The sequence below is a fragment of the Antedon bifida genome, chromosome 1 (genome assembly GCF_963402885.1).
Source record: "Antedon bifida chromosome 1, ecAntBifi1.1, whole genome shotgun sequence".
Taxonomy (NCBI): Eukaryota; Metazoa; Echinodermata; class Crinoidea; order Comatulida; family Antedonidae; genus Antedon; species Antedon bifida.
The window spans coordinates 27,246,555-27,265,620 of NC_136226.1; the positions used below are offsets into that span (position 1 = coordinate 27,246,555).

Genomic DNA, 19,066 nt, shown 5'->3' on the forward strand with positions numbered 1-19,066 from the left:
TTAACTGACGGTGGCCATCATAGATTTGTTTGAAATCAGGTGAACACCGACAGCCGAATGGAGTTGTTGAGTTGCTGGCAGGTTTGAACATGTTGCACGGTATCCTCAGATGTACCACTGGGACCCGAGATGCATTTATCACAAATATCGTTGTGAGAACGTTTGCTTCAAAATCCTTCCCACCATGCTTTGCGCACACTATTTGAGATAAATCTTATTGGCCCATGTTGCAAGACGTTAAAATGCCTTGCTGAATGTCATTGTGTGGTGTTTGTTGATGTTTTAAACTAAATACTGTATTTATTATACCAAGCCTACCACATTTATTTGAATAAACATTTTAAATCTGCACCTTCTAATATACACCCCACCACATATATTTATACACACAATATTGTATAATAACACAAACACAATTCTATTTGTATAAGAATTCAGTGACTGCTATATCTTCAATTTACCAAGCATTTTGATAAAATTGTTTACAGAATTTATCACTTTTTGATTAATTATAGTCTTGTATTTCTTCATATCTAGGGGAATTTATTTTACTATGAAATTTTACCATATTACAAACAAACGCCTCCCTCAAACTCCCCACCCCCGAACAATAAACATGGTACTTTAAAATGATGTATTCTTCATCTTATTTAGTCTAGAAAAGACACTGACAAACAGATTATGTTTATTTTTACGAATAGCAATTAGCATTTCAATAATTATATGGTATAACCAGGGTTTTTAACCGAGTCATTATTTAACATACCGAGATCCATCGTCTACACACTTACTAGAGAGTGAGTGAGCAAAGGGAGCTCACCCTCTAGTCTTTCAAATAATTTTAATAATAAATTCATAATTATTATTTCAACAAACATAAAAATGTTGAAAAAATATTATACTATACTACATTTTACTGTGCTATTTTGGGTATTTGAAATAATTTTATGAACTACAAAATGAATTAATATAATAGATTTTTGTCAGACAAACAAAATATTTATTTTAAAATAAAATGACAATACATAGCAATCTGGTTGTCATTAAATAATAGGGCAGGTCATGTAAACAATGCAGGCATTCTTTATGTAAACATACTAATGAATCTTAATACTTTTTTACAGAGAAAGGAGAAGAGAAAGAGAGTAAGTATAAACTTGAACTATCTATTGTTAACTAAAGTGTGACATTTATTACAAAACAATTGATTTCGCGAGAAAATTTGCTTCCAAATACTTCCCACAATGCTTCGCGCACACTATTTGCGATAAACCTTACAAGATTTAAACTAAAACTTTATTTATTATACCAATTAAGCCTACCGCATTTATTTGAATAAACATTATTTTAAATCTGCACTTTCTAATACATACATACTAATGAAGCTTATATCTTGTTTACAGAGACACCTCAGACAAGTAAATATAAACAATTAAAAGGTTAATAATTAAAATAAGATGATGAATAAACTTGCATGTTATGACCAAGACAAATCATTAACAAAATGCATTTAGACCTTAGTGCCTCACTATTACGTCTCTGTCACCGTTTGTCACAACTCATCCCTTGCATATGTAGAATTTTTGTAATACGAATTTGCTTAAATGAAAATTACTTTAAAGATGCAACACATAACTTTTGTATACAGTAATAATAATTATATAATGAGTAAGAGAAGAAAATAACAATACACAAACCATCTGGTTATCAATAAATAATAGAGCAGATAATTTAAACAATGCAGAATTATTAATTACGTACTAATGAATCTATAATACTTTTTATTTTACAGAAAACGGCTAAAAATGTAATATATTTCAAAGCAATTAAAAGAACAAGTAGTATAATGAAATATAAATTCATGAGTAGACTTATATATTATTATTGTGAAGACAAAACAAAACCAAATAAAAATTGCATTTAGACACTGTCTTACACCTCAAGAATGTATGTATTAAAATTCATTGATATTGGTATTCCCCGCCATATCGTTAAGAAGAACTAATAATTAAAAACTGCGTGTACTGTATTAATTTGAATCATTGTATAATATTAATAATAAATACATAAATTATCATTTATACAAAAAATATTTGCAAAAAAAATTATACTATAACTGTGTTAATTTGGTTAAAATTGTAGGCCTATAAATTAAAACAATAAGTTAATATAATAGATTTTTGTCACATTTTTTTAAAGATTCATACTATACGTTTTTAAATCATAATAAAATCAAGAGCGTTCAGCATAAATAACTCACTATTGCCAACATAACAAGAACAAATATTAAACGTTAATAATATAATATAATAATGTTTCCTTTAGACACTTTCTACATCTGTGAATTTTATTACAACAAACTATTATATAACAGAATCAAAATTGCATTTCCTACTCCTCAGGAATTATGTATTGAATCTTTCAAATACTTATGAAATATATTCATAAGCTATTATTTAAACAAAAATATTCATTTACCCCAAAAAGTGATAAAACTTTTTACTCTATTTACTTATTTTAAATTACAAAATAGAGTTAATATAATAGATCTTTTTTTATATATTTTGTTATAATTATTACTATAACTGTTTAAATCGAGAGATTTTAGCCTGAATGACTCACTATTGCAAAAATATTAACAAAATAAAAGATTAAACTTACTATAATGCGAGTGAAAAAAGTAACAATAAATAACATTCTGGTCGTCAATAAATAGAGAAGATAGTTTAACAATGCAGAACTATTCAGACATCATTTATGTAAATATACTATTTTTAACAATATTTGAAAAATGATACTATAACTGTGTGCTGATTTGGTTATTTGAAATAATTGTATAAATTTCAAAAATATAATAGATTATTGTCCAAACATATTTTTTTTAGATTGTTGCTATAGTGCTTAAATCATATCATATAATGTAATGTGCATAATGAATGTGCAAATTAATACATTTAAGACCAAACCATAACATAAAGTAAACAATTTTGTTAAAAATACGCATTAAGAACAATATTTATATTTCAAATATATAAAATAATTTAAAACTGAAAGCAATAGTATTTTTAATATTGTTTTTAGTTGAAAATAAAATTGAATATTTACACATTACCTTATCTCTTTTATGAGCAGGGATGAGTTTTTGCAAGTGATAGATGAACTTTCAAGTGGAATTGAAGTGAATGATCTGCAGATGCTGAAGGTCGCCCTCTATGACATAATCAGCAATAAACAGGCATTAGAAGCAGCATCAGCTAATAGTTTGTTTAGACTATTACATTCAGAAGGTCACATTGAAATTAGTTGGCTGTTGGTTAATTGTGATCTGTTATTTGAATTATTTGAAATAACAGGACTTCAAAGACTACCTCAAATATTATCCAAGAACTATCGTAGATGGAATCAGCTAAACAAAATCACAGGTTACAGACGAATGCTAGTTAAACTTGGCAAATCATTAAATACTCAACAAGTTGAAATCCTTGCGAAGCTTTGTAATATTGAAAAGAGTGATTCTGAAAATGTGTGGAATTTTATTAGCAGATTGACTCAAGGCAACATTGAAGACACTATAGAATCTTTGACGACATTTGAAGCGCTTCTGAAGGACCAACAAGATTTGAATCATGTACTTACTATTGTGAGATCATTTGGTAAGTACGGGTAGTACAGTATGTCATTTGTACCATCATTGTTTGTTTTGAGCAGAATCACATGTCTTATTGTGTGACCGGTTTCAGTCAAAATATTATCTTTATTTTGTTTATTGAATATTTAAAAAATATAAAGTAATTACCATGAGCCATAAGAGTATACAATGTATACAATTGCATATAGCTAATTGGCTCTACACTACAAGTTCAATGCTGGTGATATTTAATTGTTATAGTAGACCATCAAATATAATATTTTTTATTTTTTTTATTTTTCAGTGCAACAGAAGAAACTGAATGATGGTGAGTGAACAATTGGTTATGAAATAGTAGTAAATGTTTATATTGAATAAGAAATGGAAAGAAATAGGTCCTAAGTGGGGTTTAATGTTTATAATTGTTTTAATTGTTTTTAATTATCGATTTGATTGCTATTTAGTATAATATTTTTTTTGTTTGGCCAATAATATTACTAAGCGAAACATGTTCTCTTTCTCTCAAAATAGCCAGGTAAGATATTTTTGTTATAATGAACAATAAGTAATTTATCATCACGGACAGATAATGCAGTACTTAATTAAACTATATTTGTGTATTCTGACTGTATTTTATGTTCTGCTTTACTAACAGTGATCGCATTACATCAAACTCTCTGCCTTAGACTTTTACCTCTCAAAATCTAAAACAAAAAATCTCATACCTATAATTCGGTAATAAATGTGTGTTTTCATTATTTGTGTCTTTAAAGTTCCTCTTGAGGTGTTGGCAAGAGGTCAGGAGGCTAATGATGCATTTCTTGATGCCATACAAGAAGGCAGCAAACCTATATACCAAACACGTCTAATGCTTGTAGGACAAGAACGTGTTGGGAAAACAAGTCTAACCAAAGCATTCACTGGACAACCGTAAGTAGGCTAATCATTCTGTGCTTTTATGAGTTCGAGGCAATTAAAACGTCAATTTTATAAAATCCAATACAAATACAACTGATACATTATTGCGCAGTACAATTTAAAATAACACTGTATACTTAATATTTGTGTACAGACAGAAAATTATAAATGTATGTAATCTATATATATACATTTACGTAAGGGCAAAATTTGATAAATCGCGCGTTACTTCTAGAATGTTTACTCGATGGTATATACTGTAAAGTTGGTTCGTACTTTCGGTACTGATTTTAACCACCTGATGTAACCCGGTTTACTAATTAAATTGAGTTAGATAATTAATTATTGACAATTAAAACGAATTTAGATTCAACGATTTGCCACAAATTCTGATTGTGGTATACACTGTCTAATGGATGTCCATCTTGAAAAATACGAGGATTCTTCGCATTTACCTTATCTACGATAATTGTTTTTAATAGCTGAAAACCGGTTGAACAGCTCGAGTACAGCATCTGAATTTTGAAGATTTTCTTTAAAAAATACTATTTTGATAGATTTAATATATGTTTATACATATGTATTGATTTGCGATGAATGGAACATTCTCTCAGTCTCAGTATAATTATTTGGTTTAACTCAAGTAGGTAAATTTATGGGCCCTTGCAGATAAATTGAAACCTTCAGATATAGTATTGCAATACTTTGACAATACTGTAAATACATATTAACCATTTTTGGTCGCCATTTGAATCGCAAATTTCTTACTGTGAGTGTGGGTAGGCCCTACTGTTAGATATATAAACACATATACAAATAAACTTTATTACTGACAGTTGCTTCTCAACGTTTTCATTAATTAATAATTACAAAAAATATAAACGTTACATGACAATTTTAAAAAAAGTATTAAATCACAAATGTTTTTCTGTATTTAGTGGTATATTATTTATAGGCCCATAAAACATGGAAACATATTTCATTACTGAGTGGATGAAGAATATATTTGAAAATTGTTCCTCTTTGCATCCCTCTTCTTCCCCATCTCTCAACCCTAATGTTATATGAGTTCAAATCAAAAATTTGGACTCATTTTGTGACAAGTTTCTCTTTTGGAAGTAATTTCCCGGGTGCTAATTTTAGTTTACTACATAAATCATCATGTCTATTTATTCATTTCTGTAAACTACAATGTATTATAGCCCTGCAGTACGTACATTTAAAAAAACTGTTTCTTTACACTGAAGTTACTGTGTAACCATCTGTGGGCACGACCTAGATGGTACTCGAGCGAAGCGAGTCTACTATAATTTACTAAAACCTGTATAATATAAAATATTATTCTTTGAGTGATTTTCATTGTTACATATTGTTGATTGTTGTATAACATTTGTTTAAGGTGTGATAACATACAGTACTTCCAACATTTATTTAGATTCAATGTTACTGAGGAAGTGACTGATGGAATTGAAGCATCATTGTCATGTACAATTAGTGTTAAGCATACTACTAACTGGAAACCAAATCAAAATAAAGGTATATTATACTGTACTTTTATATTTTTCATAAACATTAAATTACAAAATACAATTTGAAGATTCAAAAATTTAAATGTACCGGTAATAATTAAGTGAAACAATTTTTTATTTTTTAATTGTTTATTTTAAACATATATTTACAGGATAATAATTAAGGTGCAATACTAGGCATCTTGTTATAATATAAAAAAAATAATCTTTAAAAAAAAATCAAAGAGAGAGACTAAACTACAGCAAAATAAATTTAAATATAAAAATTGAAAAAAATGCTTCTTTTATAATATTTTAGAAATGTGCTGTTAAATTTGTACAGCTATTGTATTTTTGAAGTCTGTATAATAGAAGAACTAGAGCATAATCTCTGCGTTTGTCAAAATAAATTCAAAATTGTTAATTCTTAAAGCAAATGTTGTTCAAAGCTTTAACAAATATTAAAACAAAATCCAAAATGGATGCTTTGGATGTCAGATCGCCTGGTAGGCCTTTATTATGCAATTTTCCACTCAACAACCCAAAAAGCAATTTTTTAAATACATGCCAGATATGAACAAATCTGCTGTTTGAATCCTTAAATGTCATCAGTTTGGTAATTTGTTAATTTATCACATACGGATACCATTTTATAGACTACATGACAAATCAGTGTTTTACGTCAATTTATGGGTGCCAGATTTAGGGTAAAAGAATGCCAGATATTAGTAAATTATGCCAGATTTGTTAGCATCACATGGCAGGTGCCAGAAGGGTCACAGCTATGTGAGAAAACATAATTACGACAGATTTGGTCACATTGCTTGCTGCACGCTTTTGTAATCGACTTTATAGAACAAATGAACTTTCCAGCTATGGTTATCATCACTTAGGTTACTGATGTTTATTATTTCTAAAGATTCATTTCCCACCTGAATATTAGAGATTGGAAAGGTGTGTATACGTAAATAGCTAAATTCATGGTGACAAATGTATGCAAAGATTAAACCTTGCATTACTTTGTACTATTTACAGAAATGAATAAAGCAAGACAAGAATATGTAAATGCTCTTGCAGAAAACATTGTAACAGATATTTTGCAGGATAAAAAAGAGAAACAAAATGAGGTTAGAACAATATGATTAAGATGATCACAACTATACATTTAAACAATACTTTTGAATCAATATGTTATTGTCATTTATTATGTCATTGTTTGCAATATACAGAGGTTAAGAGAAGATGACAAGAAAAAACAAGAAAATAAAGTGAGTGGCACTATTGCTGAACCAGAAGAAGCAAGTCCAATAAATTCCTCACACAAAGGTATGCAATCTCTTTTATGGGCCTTACCATGTTTTAAGGTACATCTCTTATTCAGTAGTGTGAGTTGATTGATATCACCACACATTCACTGTGGTAGGTAGAATTGCAATACAGATTTTGTCAATTTGTTTTAATGTTTATAATATAATGTGCATAATCTTCATCATATCTCAAGTATGTCTATTGTGTTTAATGTCCTGCAAAATAGGGGTTTGGCTGTAGTGTTAAAGCATTATTTTCACTCCTTTCTTTAATGGGAAAAGTGTCCCCTTAATAGGGATGTTCCCTGATTATGTGTGTCCAAAATAAGTTTACCTGTAGTTAAAAATAATGAGTGCCCACATTCAACAACTTATTTATAAACATTTAAATGTCTCCATTTCTGTTTTTCTGTTCGATAGAGAAAAAAGGTGAAACATTGATTGAAAGAGTCATAAGAGCTGTTCGGGAAAAATTCATGACGGTTTTGCCGATGGAAAGAAAAAAAGAAAAACATCAGGTTCAAAATTCTGAATAATATATAATTTTTACAAACCTTTAACAAAAGAAGAAAAAAGGATACCAGGTGGTGGAAATCTAAAATGTACCTAATACAGTTACAAACATTTGACCATTGCCTCCTCCACCATTTGCTTTGGTTTATTTAGTGTGTACATAATAAATGACTTCCATAATTTTTAAAGTTTCAGTTTAAATCGTTTATGTTGTGTTTTTAGAGAGAACAATTAATATTAAATCTGTGGTATCAGTATTACAATTATGTGGCAACTTTCTTTAAACAAAATTGTTTGCAGCAACATGTTAATCACTTTAGAACATAGGCCTACATCATGCTTTGCAACACTTTATATTATACAATGTATTAAATAAATGTATTTTTGATTTGATTTTTATTACATATTAAATGAAGAACCCTAGTGCTTAACTATCCTTGATCTGTCACTTAATCTAATATTTCAATCAATTTCATTTTGTAATTATTTATTTTTCTTATTGAATTCCCATTTGCTTTTTTACTGTATCTTTACTGTATTTTGATTTTGATTATACAGAAATCAAGAGAAGTTGGAAGAAATATAGAGGAACATGAAGAATTTGGTAAAGTTGAATGGAATTTTACATCTATTTTAATAGAGTAGTTACACAATAATTATATCAAGGTTAAGTCATTTAATGTATGTAAGTACACATGAATAGGATATAGGTATAGTGTATGTATATTTTAATTTAGCATATGCATGCCATTCATTATCCACAAGCTGAAAAGTTTTATGGTGTGTATAAAATATAATTATTAGGAAAGACATTACATTACAAGTATTCCATTATGAATATTGTTTAATTACAAATTTAGCATCTTCACATGTCAACCATGCTACACCGATGACACCGGATGTTCAAGATGCGGTTCAAGACGAGGTTATGGAACGCCTTATAAACATCCTTAAAGAAAAGGAAAAGCATGAACAGAATACAATGTTAGAAAAGAGTGAAGAGTTACAAGAGACAATTGATGATCTGACTCTCAGCATCTGGGATTTTGCTGGACAAGATCTTTATTACATTACTCACCAGGTAGTCGCGGTCATATAGGCTGTATATGTATTTCTTCAAATTATTAGCCCTCATTTATTTATTCATTTTTTTAATTTCAGAGATTCAACTGACAGGAATTCAAAATTAGGACAACTTTATTCATTCATTGTGCAAAATAAATTTAAAATGCCAGTGCAGGCCTAGTTATTCCTAATGCTGATTTTATATAGTGCATGTGATATATTGCCATCCATTAAAACTCAGTAGTTCCTTAAAATTTGAAATATTGAATTGAATATATATAAATCCAAAGGCAAATTACTGAAAAAAATGACAATGCTGTGGGTATCAGTGGCTGGATCTCAATGGAGATACAAAAAAAAAAAGCGAAAAGCTAAATCAAAACGATAAAGTAAACAGCCAGAAAAGTTAGCAGAGCTTTCGGGCAACACTAGCCCTTCATCAGTGCAAGTGATGAGTTAATCTTGCTATATAAACTTTATTTAGACACGAGACTGATGTGCAGTACAACTTGTTCAATCAATATTGATTGTTTTTACACAAGTTCGTGATATTACAAAAAAACCAACACCATATAAATATGACAAAAAAGATAGAAAAAATTGCAATTGAACACAATGAATATTAAGGCAGGCTAAATTCCTATTTATACAAAAATAAAATTTATATAAAATATCCATGTCTATAAACTGAACTGGTTCAAATATCTGATCAGAAAAAGCTAATTCACTTATGTTTTTTTTCATGTAATTGTTTAAATTTTTTTTTTCTTAATCAAGTTAAGAATATGTGAAAGTATTGCTTATTTAGTAATTATATTAAGTTGATTTTTTTTTTTATAGATGTTCTTGGTATCCCGTGCTATTTACATCATCTGTTTCAACCTCTGTCATGACCTCAATGCACCATCTAGAGTAGAGATTTTTCATAGAGATAATGGGAAGGTAGGTACAGATATTTCAAACAATAATTTGAAGTAATAGTTTATTTCAAACAATAATTTGAAGTAATAGTTTGATTTTATATACAGTGGTGGCGCCAGCGGGGGGCCGGGGGGGGGGCCCCCCGTCGGGGAAAGTTGTCGGGGAGAAAAATATGATCATTTCTTTTCTGGTAAAAAATAAAACCATATTAAGTGTACTACTATATATTTTAAGTAACTGCGGCATTCCATTTTTAACGTACGTACGATACACTGACAGCGAAGTACACAGTATGTGGTACGCATTTGTCTGGCGGTGTCTCTTTGTACGAATCTTTCATGGCCCGGCCGGCTCACTGCGGTATACGCGTCGACATATCTGGGCTGTATCATATTACATCCAGGGACCAAAATGTGTATTTTTCAGATTCCAGACGAAAATCGGAAATTCATTTGCAACTACGCATCGACGTACGTTCATACAGGGATAAAGGTACGAGTTATGTTCTCACGGTTGAGTTTACGAATTGTTTCAATTTACTAATTGGGTTCGATTGGGAAAAAGGAAGCGGTTGGCCCTAACCATAAAACAGGGTCTGGTCACGTTTCTTTTCGCGCATAAATCTTGATCTAGGGGGGGTGAATAGGGTGGCTAGCCACCCCCCTTAATTCTAAAGGGAAAAAAAAGATGCACCAAACCCGCGACCGTCGCTAGACGCGGATTCGACGCACTTGACTCTTTTAATTAAGAAGAGTAGGCTAGAGCTATAGTTGTGTAAATAGGCCTACATAGTGAAAGAGCTAAGATAAGAGTTTAATTATTATTTATGAATTCAAGAGTTTAAAAAGAAAACGAGATTTAAAATCTTCGGAAAATACCCACAACTGAGTTATTTTCAAAACACATGCACTCCCACTACCAGCATCACGTTGTCTTAGCTCGCTCCTTGTGTGAATGCTGACGTCATCACTCTCCAAAAATACACCATTTTCCGACTGGTCGGTGTGCAAGCGTTAGCGTGGACCTGTATATTTACACCCCTGTACAGAGTAGAGTGTAATATCGTGAACTTTTTTCTCGCGTATGAAGGTTTTTTATATAATGGTATGCAGTATAAACGATAAAAAAACGAGAAACATGATGTTCTTTTATTATTATTTCATAGGCATAACATAAACATGAAATGTCTTGTTCTATGTACGCGGCCGAAAAAATAAAACGTGTGTGGTGTATTTGACATTTTATTGATTTGTGTTATAGACACGACGATTACGGCAATCATTGTATACTAAATTACATTGAGTTATTCACCCGGCTATAGGGTATATATCTGAGGTTAACAGACCACCAAAGCACAGTCGTACACTAAACACATGCACTATCGAGGCATTTTCGGAGTGCCGCATTACCAAATGTTCATTTCGTTTGTGTTTTTCGATCAAAGTTTATTATTAGTTCGTCGAAAAAGATCCGTATTAGAGTATTTAGGAAGGATTTATTTAAATTTACATTATGTGACATTGTTATTAAATGTAATGGAAACAGTTGCTCTAGCCTATTAAACAGTGTGTAAGCATCTATTTTTTCAAAATTTTCTGAGGCCAAACCCACCCCCTCTTTCGCGCGTACGGCCCCCCCTGTCGGAGGAATTCGGCCCCCTCGTCGGGGAAATCCTGGAGCCATGACTGTTTATATATGTGAACTTTCTGTATGCAAACTAAATTTGATTTAATTGAACATAAAGTTATTTGACTTTGAGATTATATTGTTAATAAGTGCATTTACTATTCGAGTAAGATTAACTAGTTTTAGTAATTTAACTAACATGAATTGTAGTCATTATGTTTAATAAGATAAACAGTAAAAGTGATACTTCTGTTTTTATTTTGAATTGGCTTAAACCATATTTACTGCATCTTGCATAAGTTTATGGGGAAGTTTAGTATTTGTTATAACTTTATACAATTATGTAACTATTGTTTAACAATAGATTTCAGATGCTGACCATTATATGACCAACTTGGATCGTGTGCTTTTCTGGTCACATTCAATCTACTCAAATACCAGTACAACAGACAATCCAGTGTCAAACCTGAAACAACTTTCACCACCTATATTTATTGTGGGCACTCATAGAGAAAGTCTGCCAGGCAATGATGAAGAGAGACGGGTTCTTGTGAGTATGATATTTAAGCTTCTATCATTAGGAACCAGCATGGGCAAACTTTATTTACATTATTTCCATTAAACATATAATATTTTTTACATCCATATTGATATTTTGTAGACTGATGAAACGTTTTCACTATTAAGGAAAGCATTTAAGGGAAAACCATATGAAGGTCACATTGTGTTCAAGTACTATGCCATTGATAACAGTATCAGGTCACCATTGGATAAATCCATTGTTGAACTTAGAGATCATATCACAGAGGTAGCTAAGAATGAACCATATATGGGGGAGAAGATGCCATTAAAATGGTTGAATTTCTTGCATGAAATTGAACAATTACGTGAAATTAAACACTCAATTACCTTCAAGCAGGCAAGTATAATTTATGTATGTACACCACAAGGGATATGGATATACTACCCTGTGCAGGAAAAATAATTTTGGGAGTTTTGATTAAGTATTGCTTTTGACATGAATGGAAAAAAAAAGAGATACAAGAATGGTTTACAATGTTTTAATCAAGTTCTTCACCTTATGTAACAAAATCCAGGTCAATGAGCTGTTTCCAGTTCACAGTTCATTTAGCAGCATGCAGTACATTTACCTCTGTAAGTTGGAACAGAGGCAAGGAATAAAAAGAGCGTTTTTTTGAAAACACAATTGTAATCAAGCATGTTTGTTTCCATGTGTGATGATGTATTTTGTTCACTTCCTTTTCGTAGTTACTTATCTTTTTTTAGTCGACATTTTTCTTTTTGTTGGTGGTGGTGCCAATTCTCCAAATGTTTATGTATTTGATTTTATATGTTGTTTATATTTGAATTGTGTATTGTAATTTCAGGTAACCAAACTAGCTTCCAAGTGCCATATCACTAAACGGGATCAATTGTTTGCTGTGTTGCATTTTCATCATGACCTTGGTAACATCATTTACTACGGAGAACTAGATACACCAGATAGCGCCCTCAATGATATCATCATAATAATACCGCAATGGTTGATTTTCATTTTCAAGCTAGTTATCACAGTTAAAGATCCTTCAGATCAAGTATGAGATTTTTATTTAATTCTATTTTACTGTATTTGTGTTGTAATAAAGATGTTTTATTTCTGCGAAATATACATTTAAAAAGTGCTTAACTCATAGGTCCACTTAATATATTTTGGCTGATTGTATATAATTTGGTAATTATCAGTCAACATTGTAAAAACATAATTTCCAGCAGCCTAATAATACCATCGTGAGGTAATTTCCCGATTGATCGTAATCAAAACGGTACTGGGTTTGGTCTACTAGCGTTCCTGCTCCCAACCAGTACATCCATTCATAGAAGCCTTAATGAAGTAAGTCTACCTGGTGGTGGCCATAGAACGGTCCCGAGATAACGACTATACCATTTATTTATTGTTTATTAATATATCATTTGGTAATTATCAGTCAACATTGTAAAAACATAATTTCCAGCAGCCTAATAATACCATTTATTGTTTCAATATTGTCTTCTTGCATAAGTTAGTTGTATACTACTTAAAATCTATTTTAGGTTATATTTAATCCTGTTTTTGTAGTGGGCAGAGTTTAGAAGCTCTTGGAAAAAACTAGATGAAGAGGGTCTCCTGGAGGTGAGACTACTTAAACGCATGTGGCAAGACTTTCTTGAGAAATTTGAATCACTATTAGAGCTGATACAGAAGTTTGACTTACTGTGTGTCAAGACTCAAGCAATTAAGGTATAGTTAGGGTAGCGGTGAAGAAAACTTCCTGCTTGATTTTGAATCATTTGGTTTCACAGAATTATGTAAATATTTAGCACCCAATACAACCAAAAAGATTCAATAGTATGTTTAAAATAATTAATAAAAATTATAATTATTCAAAAAGGCAACAGGTACTGAAGACGATCGCCTCTTCTATGTGCCATCACTACTAAAGAAAGATGAAGGTGATGAAATGGTGTCACTTGAAAAACTGACAAAGTCAAAAACTGCTGCAGTTCTTTACGTTGACTTTGATGGTTTCCTACCTGAAGGACTGTACTATCGACTCGTAGTAAGAATTGTGCATTGGTCACAAAAGAGGAAGCTTGATAAAGGATATAATCCTAGGCTCTTTTACCAGCAGGTGAAAGTATACATTGATCAGAATCACGATGCAATCATCAGAATCCTACCTGAAAGAAGATCGTGTATCCAGGTAGGCTAGGAGTGCTTGCAACAAGTGTAGATGTATGTTTTTAAATCCTAAACACGAAGTATAGAACATCCAAAGTTATTTTCTTTAAATTCGAAACATTTAATAGAATTAACAATTTTAATACTATGATTTTGTTATATAATTCTCTATTTTATATTTGCTACATATTATAATATATAATATTTTAATCAGAATATGACCTATTTTATAATGAATTATAATTTCCATAACAGGTAATATAACATTGCTGTAGCCTACATGGTTATTAGTAGTATGATTAGAAGCTTCCGCAAAAAAAACCCTACTTTCGAAATTTTCGCAATAATTAAGTAATTGACTTCAGTATCTAATACAAACTTCCTGACATTTTTTTCTATATAGGTGGTTATTTACAGACTTAAAGTTGGTGGTGAACAGCTTGAACCATCCCCACGTGTCTGCAAAGAGGTGTGTGTTGGGTTACAGCTCTTTTTATTTGAATGTTCTAGAGCATTAATTTGAAAGTATTTTAACAATAAAAAAGTAGACTGCAAGTAAAGGCATTTTGTGTGTATGTTAGCTTAAACCAAACAGTAATATATCACTGCATTTTCTTGTATTTCTGATTTACAGGTACATGAACTCATTGAAACAAACCTACAGGACATTGGTCACAAATGGATGAAACGTGTTGTTTTTACATTCTGTGTTTTGTGCAACGTTTGTCCAATGGAAAAAATCCACTTGCACAAACTTGAAGAATGCCTAGAGTCAACGCCTCGCTGTGGACCAGATGGTGGAATGGATACTAGCAGAATCAGATGTTTGTTTGGAAAGGAGGAAGAAAATCCAGGTACAAAAAAAAAAGAAATAATTACCTAGTATCAAAGGAGAAAGTAGCTGGAAAATATAATTTATTGCAACACTTATTCCTTTCCCTTTTTGGATATAAGTCAAAATGTATATATCCAAAATAATAATAAAAAAACAAACTAATAGTTATGTTGTATGATTCCGTTAATAAAAAGAAATGAGAATCTGAGAAAGACTATTCTATACTGTATTTAAATGATATGATACAGTGTCTCATACGTCTTTCAAATTTGAAATCTACATTACAAATCCTTGGTTTAGTTTAGTTTATTCGGTTCACTCAAAACATAACTTAGAAAAAGCACAAGACAATAATATTAATAGAATGAACCGAGGAATAACCCAAGAAAGTTTAAAAGAAAACTTATTTCCATTGGGGTCCTCTATCTTTCCATGATACAGGCAACACGTGTGACACTGAACTAAATTTATTTGTAATACTAGACACATAATGCTATATATGTGCAGATACAGTACTGATAAGTCAAAAACTACTTCATGAATAAAACAAAAAGTATTTGTATTATTTCAGCATGCGAAGACACGGCACAAGTAAACTCAAATGTTCCACCATTTCTGCGATTTCTTATTGGAGCGTACAAAGACATCCATTCACCTATCCTACCATTTGATATCATGATGCAGATTTGTGTTCGCCTGGACCCTCTACGCTCAGATGAATTTAACGATTGGCGTGGTGTAGCCTCTAAGGTTGGCTATGATTGTTATATCGACTACATGAAGGATATGATGAAAAGTCCTACTATGTGTGTAATGCATGGATGGTCTGAGAAAGGTTTGTCATTGGATGATTTTAAGAAATGTATGATTGAGATGAATCGTCATGATGTTGTACGTTTAATTGAGGAACATCTTTCAGGTAAAGAAGAATGAGCAAAGTAGAATCAAGGACAAACAATTACAATGTATTTAGGGAGTTATGTAGAATCAACATGCCTTAAACTTAAATCAAAGACACGGTTTTTCGAAAATTACTTAGATCTTGTTTAAAATAGATGCTTGAATCGAGAGACATGACATACTTTTAAAGAATCTTGATATTGAATGATACATATTATATACACAGCTTTAATATTTAAATGTATTGTTCAATTAATTATATCATACTGAAATAAAACATGAAACTAAGCAAATACTGTAAAAATATTATAATTTTAATGATAATAATAAAACAAGGTACTGTAAGGCAATATACTGTGAACAATTCAACAAAAACTCATTTTTTTGTAGACGAAACGGTCTTGATTAAGTGAACTGAACTTACTTCTTCAGATACCGACACTCATTTGCATAAAATAATTTGATTATGATAACTATTATGATTACGTCGTCAGAAGATTTCTTACCCAACATCGTGTATATTATTTAAAATGCATTATACGCAAATAGTAAACATTGTATTTTTTCCCAAGGATATTATCACTAATTACTATACAGTATTGGTAAGTAATTTAACCAGTTTTTGTATCTGTAATCTTTCATAACCATTTTCATGTTCTATATGTTTTAATGTGTTCATTCCATTACTTAATTACTGTTCTTAAACTGTAAGGTCAGTTGCACTTTCCTCTTTTGTTTCACGAGTAGTTTTTGTACGTCAAAAACTTGTTTTTGTATTTGTTAAAGTAAGCAATAGAGGACTCATAACATTTAGTCATATTGCTATTACTAAGTACAAGTTCAGTAACCAATATCTTTATAATCAATAGCTTTAGGACATTCTGAAACTTGTTGAAAAAGGTTTAATGTAATATTTACCTTTGAACAATACACATTTTCTTAATCTGCACTTTTTACAGATTTTGTCATTTTTGTAAATATTTTGCGTGAATGTTTGTAGTTAGGTTGCACGAACAATTTGTCTTTCAGTTTACATACCATACGTGTATAATAACCATGCAATTTTCAAATCAATGTTAAGTGTTATTTTGTGTATGAATGAAGGTTAAAAGTAAATACTCAGTTGGCAGCTGAGTTTGTTTTGCTGTTTTTAAAATTAATAATTAGTTAGTATCTATAACAATTATTATTAATTATTTTGTAAGATATTTCTCTACTAATCCAATAAAGATTAATTCTATAAATCTTCAATTACTTGTGATTTGTTACATTGTTTGTATTATTATTATGTGTGTTTTTTTTACATGGTTATTTTGCCCCGATCCTATGCCTGAAGTACATTTTCTAAGGGCGTAGATTGGATAAGTATGTGAACTAATATAAAGATTAGATTAAATTATTTTTTAATACCCCCCATGTGAACTGGGTGAACGTTCACGTCCTCTCTCTCCCTCTATCCTACAAACTGTATAACTCTAAAAAGTTTTTAAAAAAATAAACGGTTTATACTTACCAAATCCCTGTAGCCTATCATCCAGGAAAATCTTGCACATGGTAATTGTTCTGATTTTGTAAAAAAAATTAGCCTACGTCTTTGTTTTCAAAACAATTGTTAATATTTATTAATAAAGCACGATTTAATGTTTAAGGTAATTAAGATGTTATGATAAATGTGAGTTGAATCATAATTAGTAGATCTATATGATAAATGCATCTAATGGAATTCTAACATAAATTATTATATGTTACCAGCAATTATACCCGGTCCAGGGCGGGTTTTAAATTTTTAATTTTACCTCCATCCTTCTTCAATCAAGGACAGTCTGAAAGCCCGTAACATATGATTTCACCCCATTTCACCCAAAATGTTTGACCCCTTAATGTTAATACTATCAAAGACATTCCAAAAAAGTTTGTCAGCCTGACCCCGGGGGTCGGGTCTAGTCTCCTGCAGACCCTCTTGAAAACCCCCAAAACCGGTTTATTTCACCACATCTGACCTAAGTTTGTAGGTAAGTTGCACTAATGGTTTGTCTTCCGTTTTACATACATTTGATATGTTTCCTTTCTTAATACTACCTTAGCATTTCTTAACACTGAGTTTTATTTCATCAAATGTTTTCCTAATATGTATATGGTATTTAACAAGTATAATTAATTGTATATATTTATACTACTAATCCAATGTTTGTAATGTATTACCCAATAATGTTTCAGTCAATAAATACTTGTTTTACGCTGTTTTTATGTGCTTTAATATAGCATGAATGTTTATTTTAGCCATTTTTTCCAATATGTGAACTGGTTGAATGCACATCCTCTCTCTCCATGGAGCTACTGTATATAATTGTATCATTCTGACGATCTATCAGCTTAGACTAGATACAAAATCACAAGCTTTATATTTTCTGAAAAATACAAAAACACACAAACACTGTATCATCAAGAAAATGCTTATGTGTGGTAACGCTTCCGATTTTGCTTCCAAAAGAATTGATTTGTAAAGTACGATTTAACTTTTAGCGTAATTAACATTAACGTGTTATGATAAATGTGAACTTAAGAATCATAATTCTGATATGCATCATGCATCTAATGGACACATTTCATGATAAAAATTTGTTTAAATGTATACATAAACTGTATCCGTTAGATGCATGCCTGATCTACTAATTACGATTCAACCTTTTTTTATATAATCTCAAAAACAGATGTTAAATATACACATGCCCCTAGAACAACTATAAAACTAACCACGAACATCAAAAGTTGTTTACATATTAGGCTTTAGTCTTGGGAAACAGAATAAATTAAAAGTCAACAATATAAAAAAAAATCATTCAAACGACAATAAAGGTAAAAACATAAAATACCTATACAATACAATACATTATATAATGAGTTACTCTCATCTTGCGTCAGTGAAGATACAGAATTTATTCCAATAATAGGCTCGGTTATCTCGCCCCTCTCACACCCTGCTTTTAGTGGATCTATTTAAGCTGATGGTCGTCGATACCAAAGAGAACCCGCTCCCGTTTTTATAATTTTTTTTTAATTAAAAGGCTTCCAATCAGTTTTGATATATGTAATACTGAGGCAGGCCCCTCTTTATTTCCATATGTA

At 30.8% G+C, this 19,066-nt stretch overlaps 1 protein-coding gene across 1 annotated transcript; it reads left to right on the forward strand.

The window, feature by feature from the left end:
- The first annotated feature begins 383 nt into the window (after positions 1-383).
- On the forward strand, positions 384-18,151 carry LOC144848017 (uncharacterized). The gene is made up of 19 exons (XM_078704681.1): positions 384-1,145; positions 3,133-3,653; positions 3,933-3,956; positions 4,402-4,558; positions 5,982-6,082; positions 7,090-7,181; positions 7,284-7,380; positions 7,782-7,879; positions 8,433-8,478; positions 8,735-8,955; positions 9,780-9,881; positions 11,851-12,036; positions 12,148-12,405; positions 12,875-13,081; positions 13,603-13,764; positions 13,916-14,227; positions 14,609-14,674; positions 14,840-15,059; positions 15,612-18,151. The coding sequence occupies exons 2-19, from the start codon at positions 3,194-3,196 to the stop codon at positions 15,971-15,973; spliced, it is 3,171 nt and encodes a 1,056-aa protein (XP_078560807.1). The 5' UTR covers positions 384-1,145; positions 3,133-3,193; the 3' UTR covers positions 15,974-18,151.
- Positions 18,152-19,066: the final 915 nt, after the last annotated feature.

Excerpts from the sequence above, each read along its gene's own strand:
- LOC144848017 (XM_078704681.1), top strand. The coding sequence starts at position 3,194 with ATGCTGAAGGTCGCCCTCTATGACATAATCAGCAATAAACAGGCATTA. Across the intron at positions 3,957-4,401 it reads ACAGAAGAAACTGAATGATG|TTCCTCTTGAGGTGTTGGCA; the intron begins GTGAGTGAACAA and ends GTGTCTTTAAAG. Across the intron at positions 7,880-8,432 it reads GAAAAAAAGAAAAACATCAG|AAATCAAGAGAAGTTGGAAG; the intron begins GTTCAAAATTCT and ends TTGATTATACAG.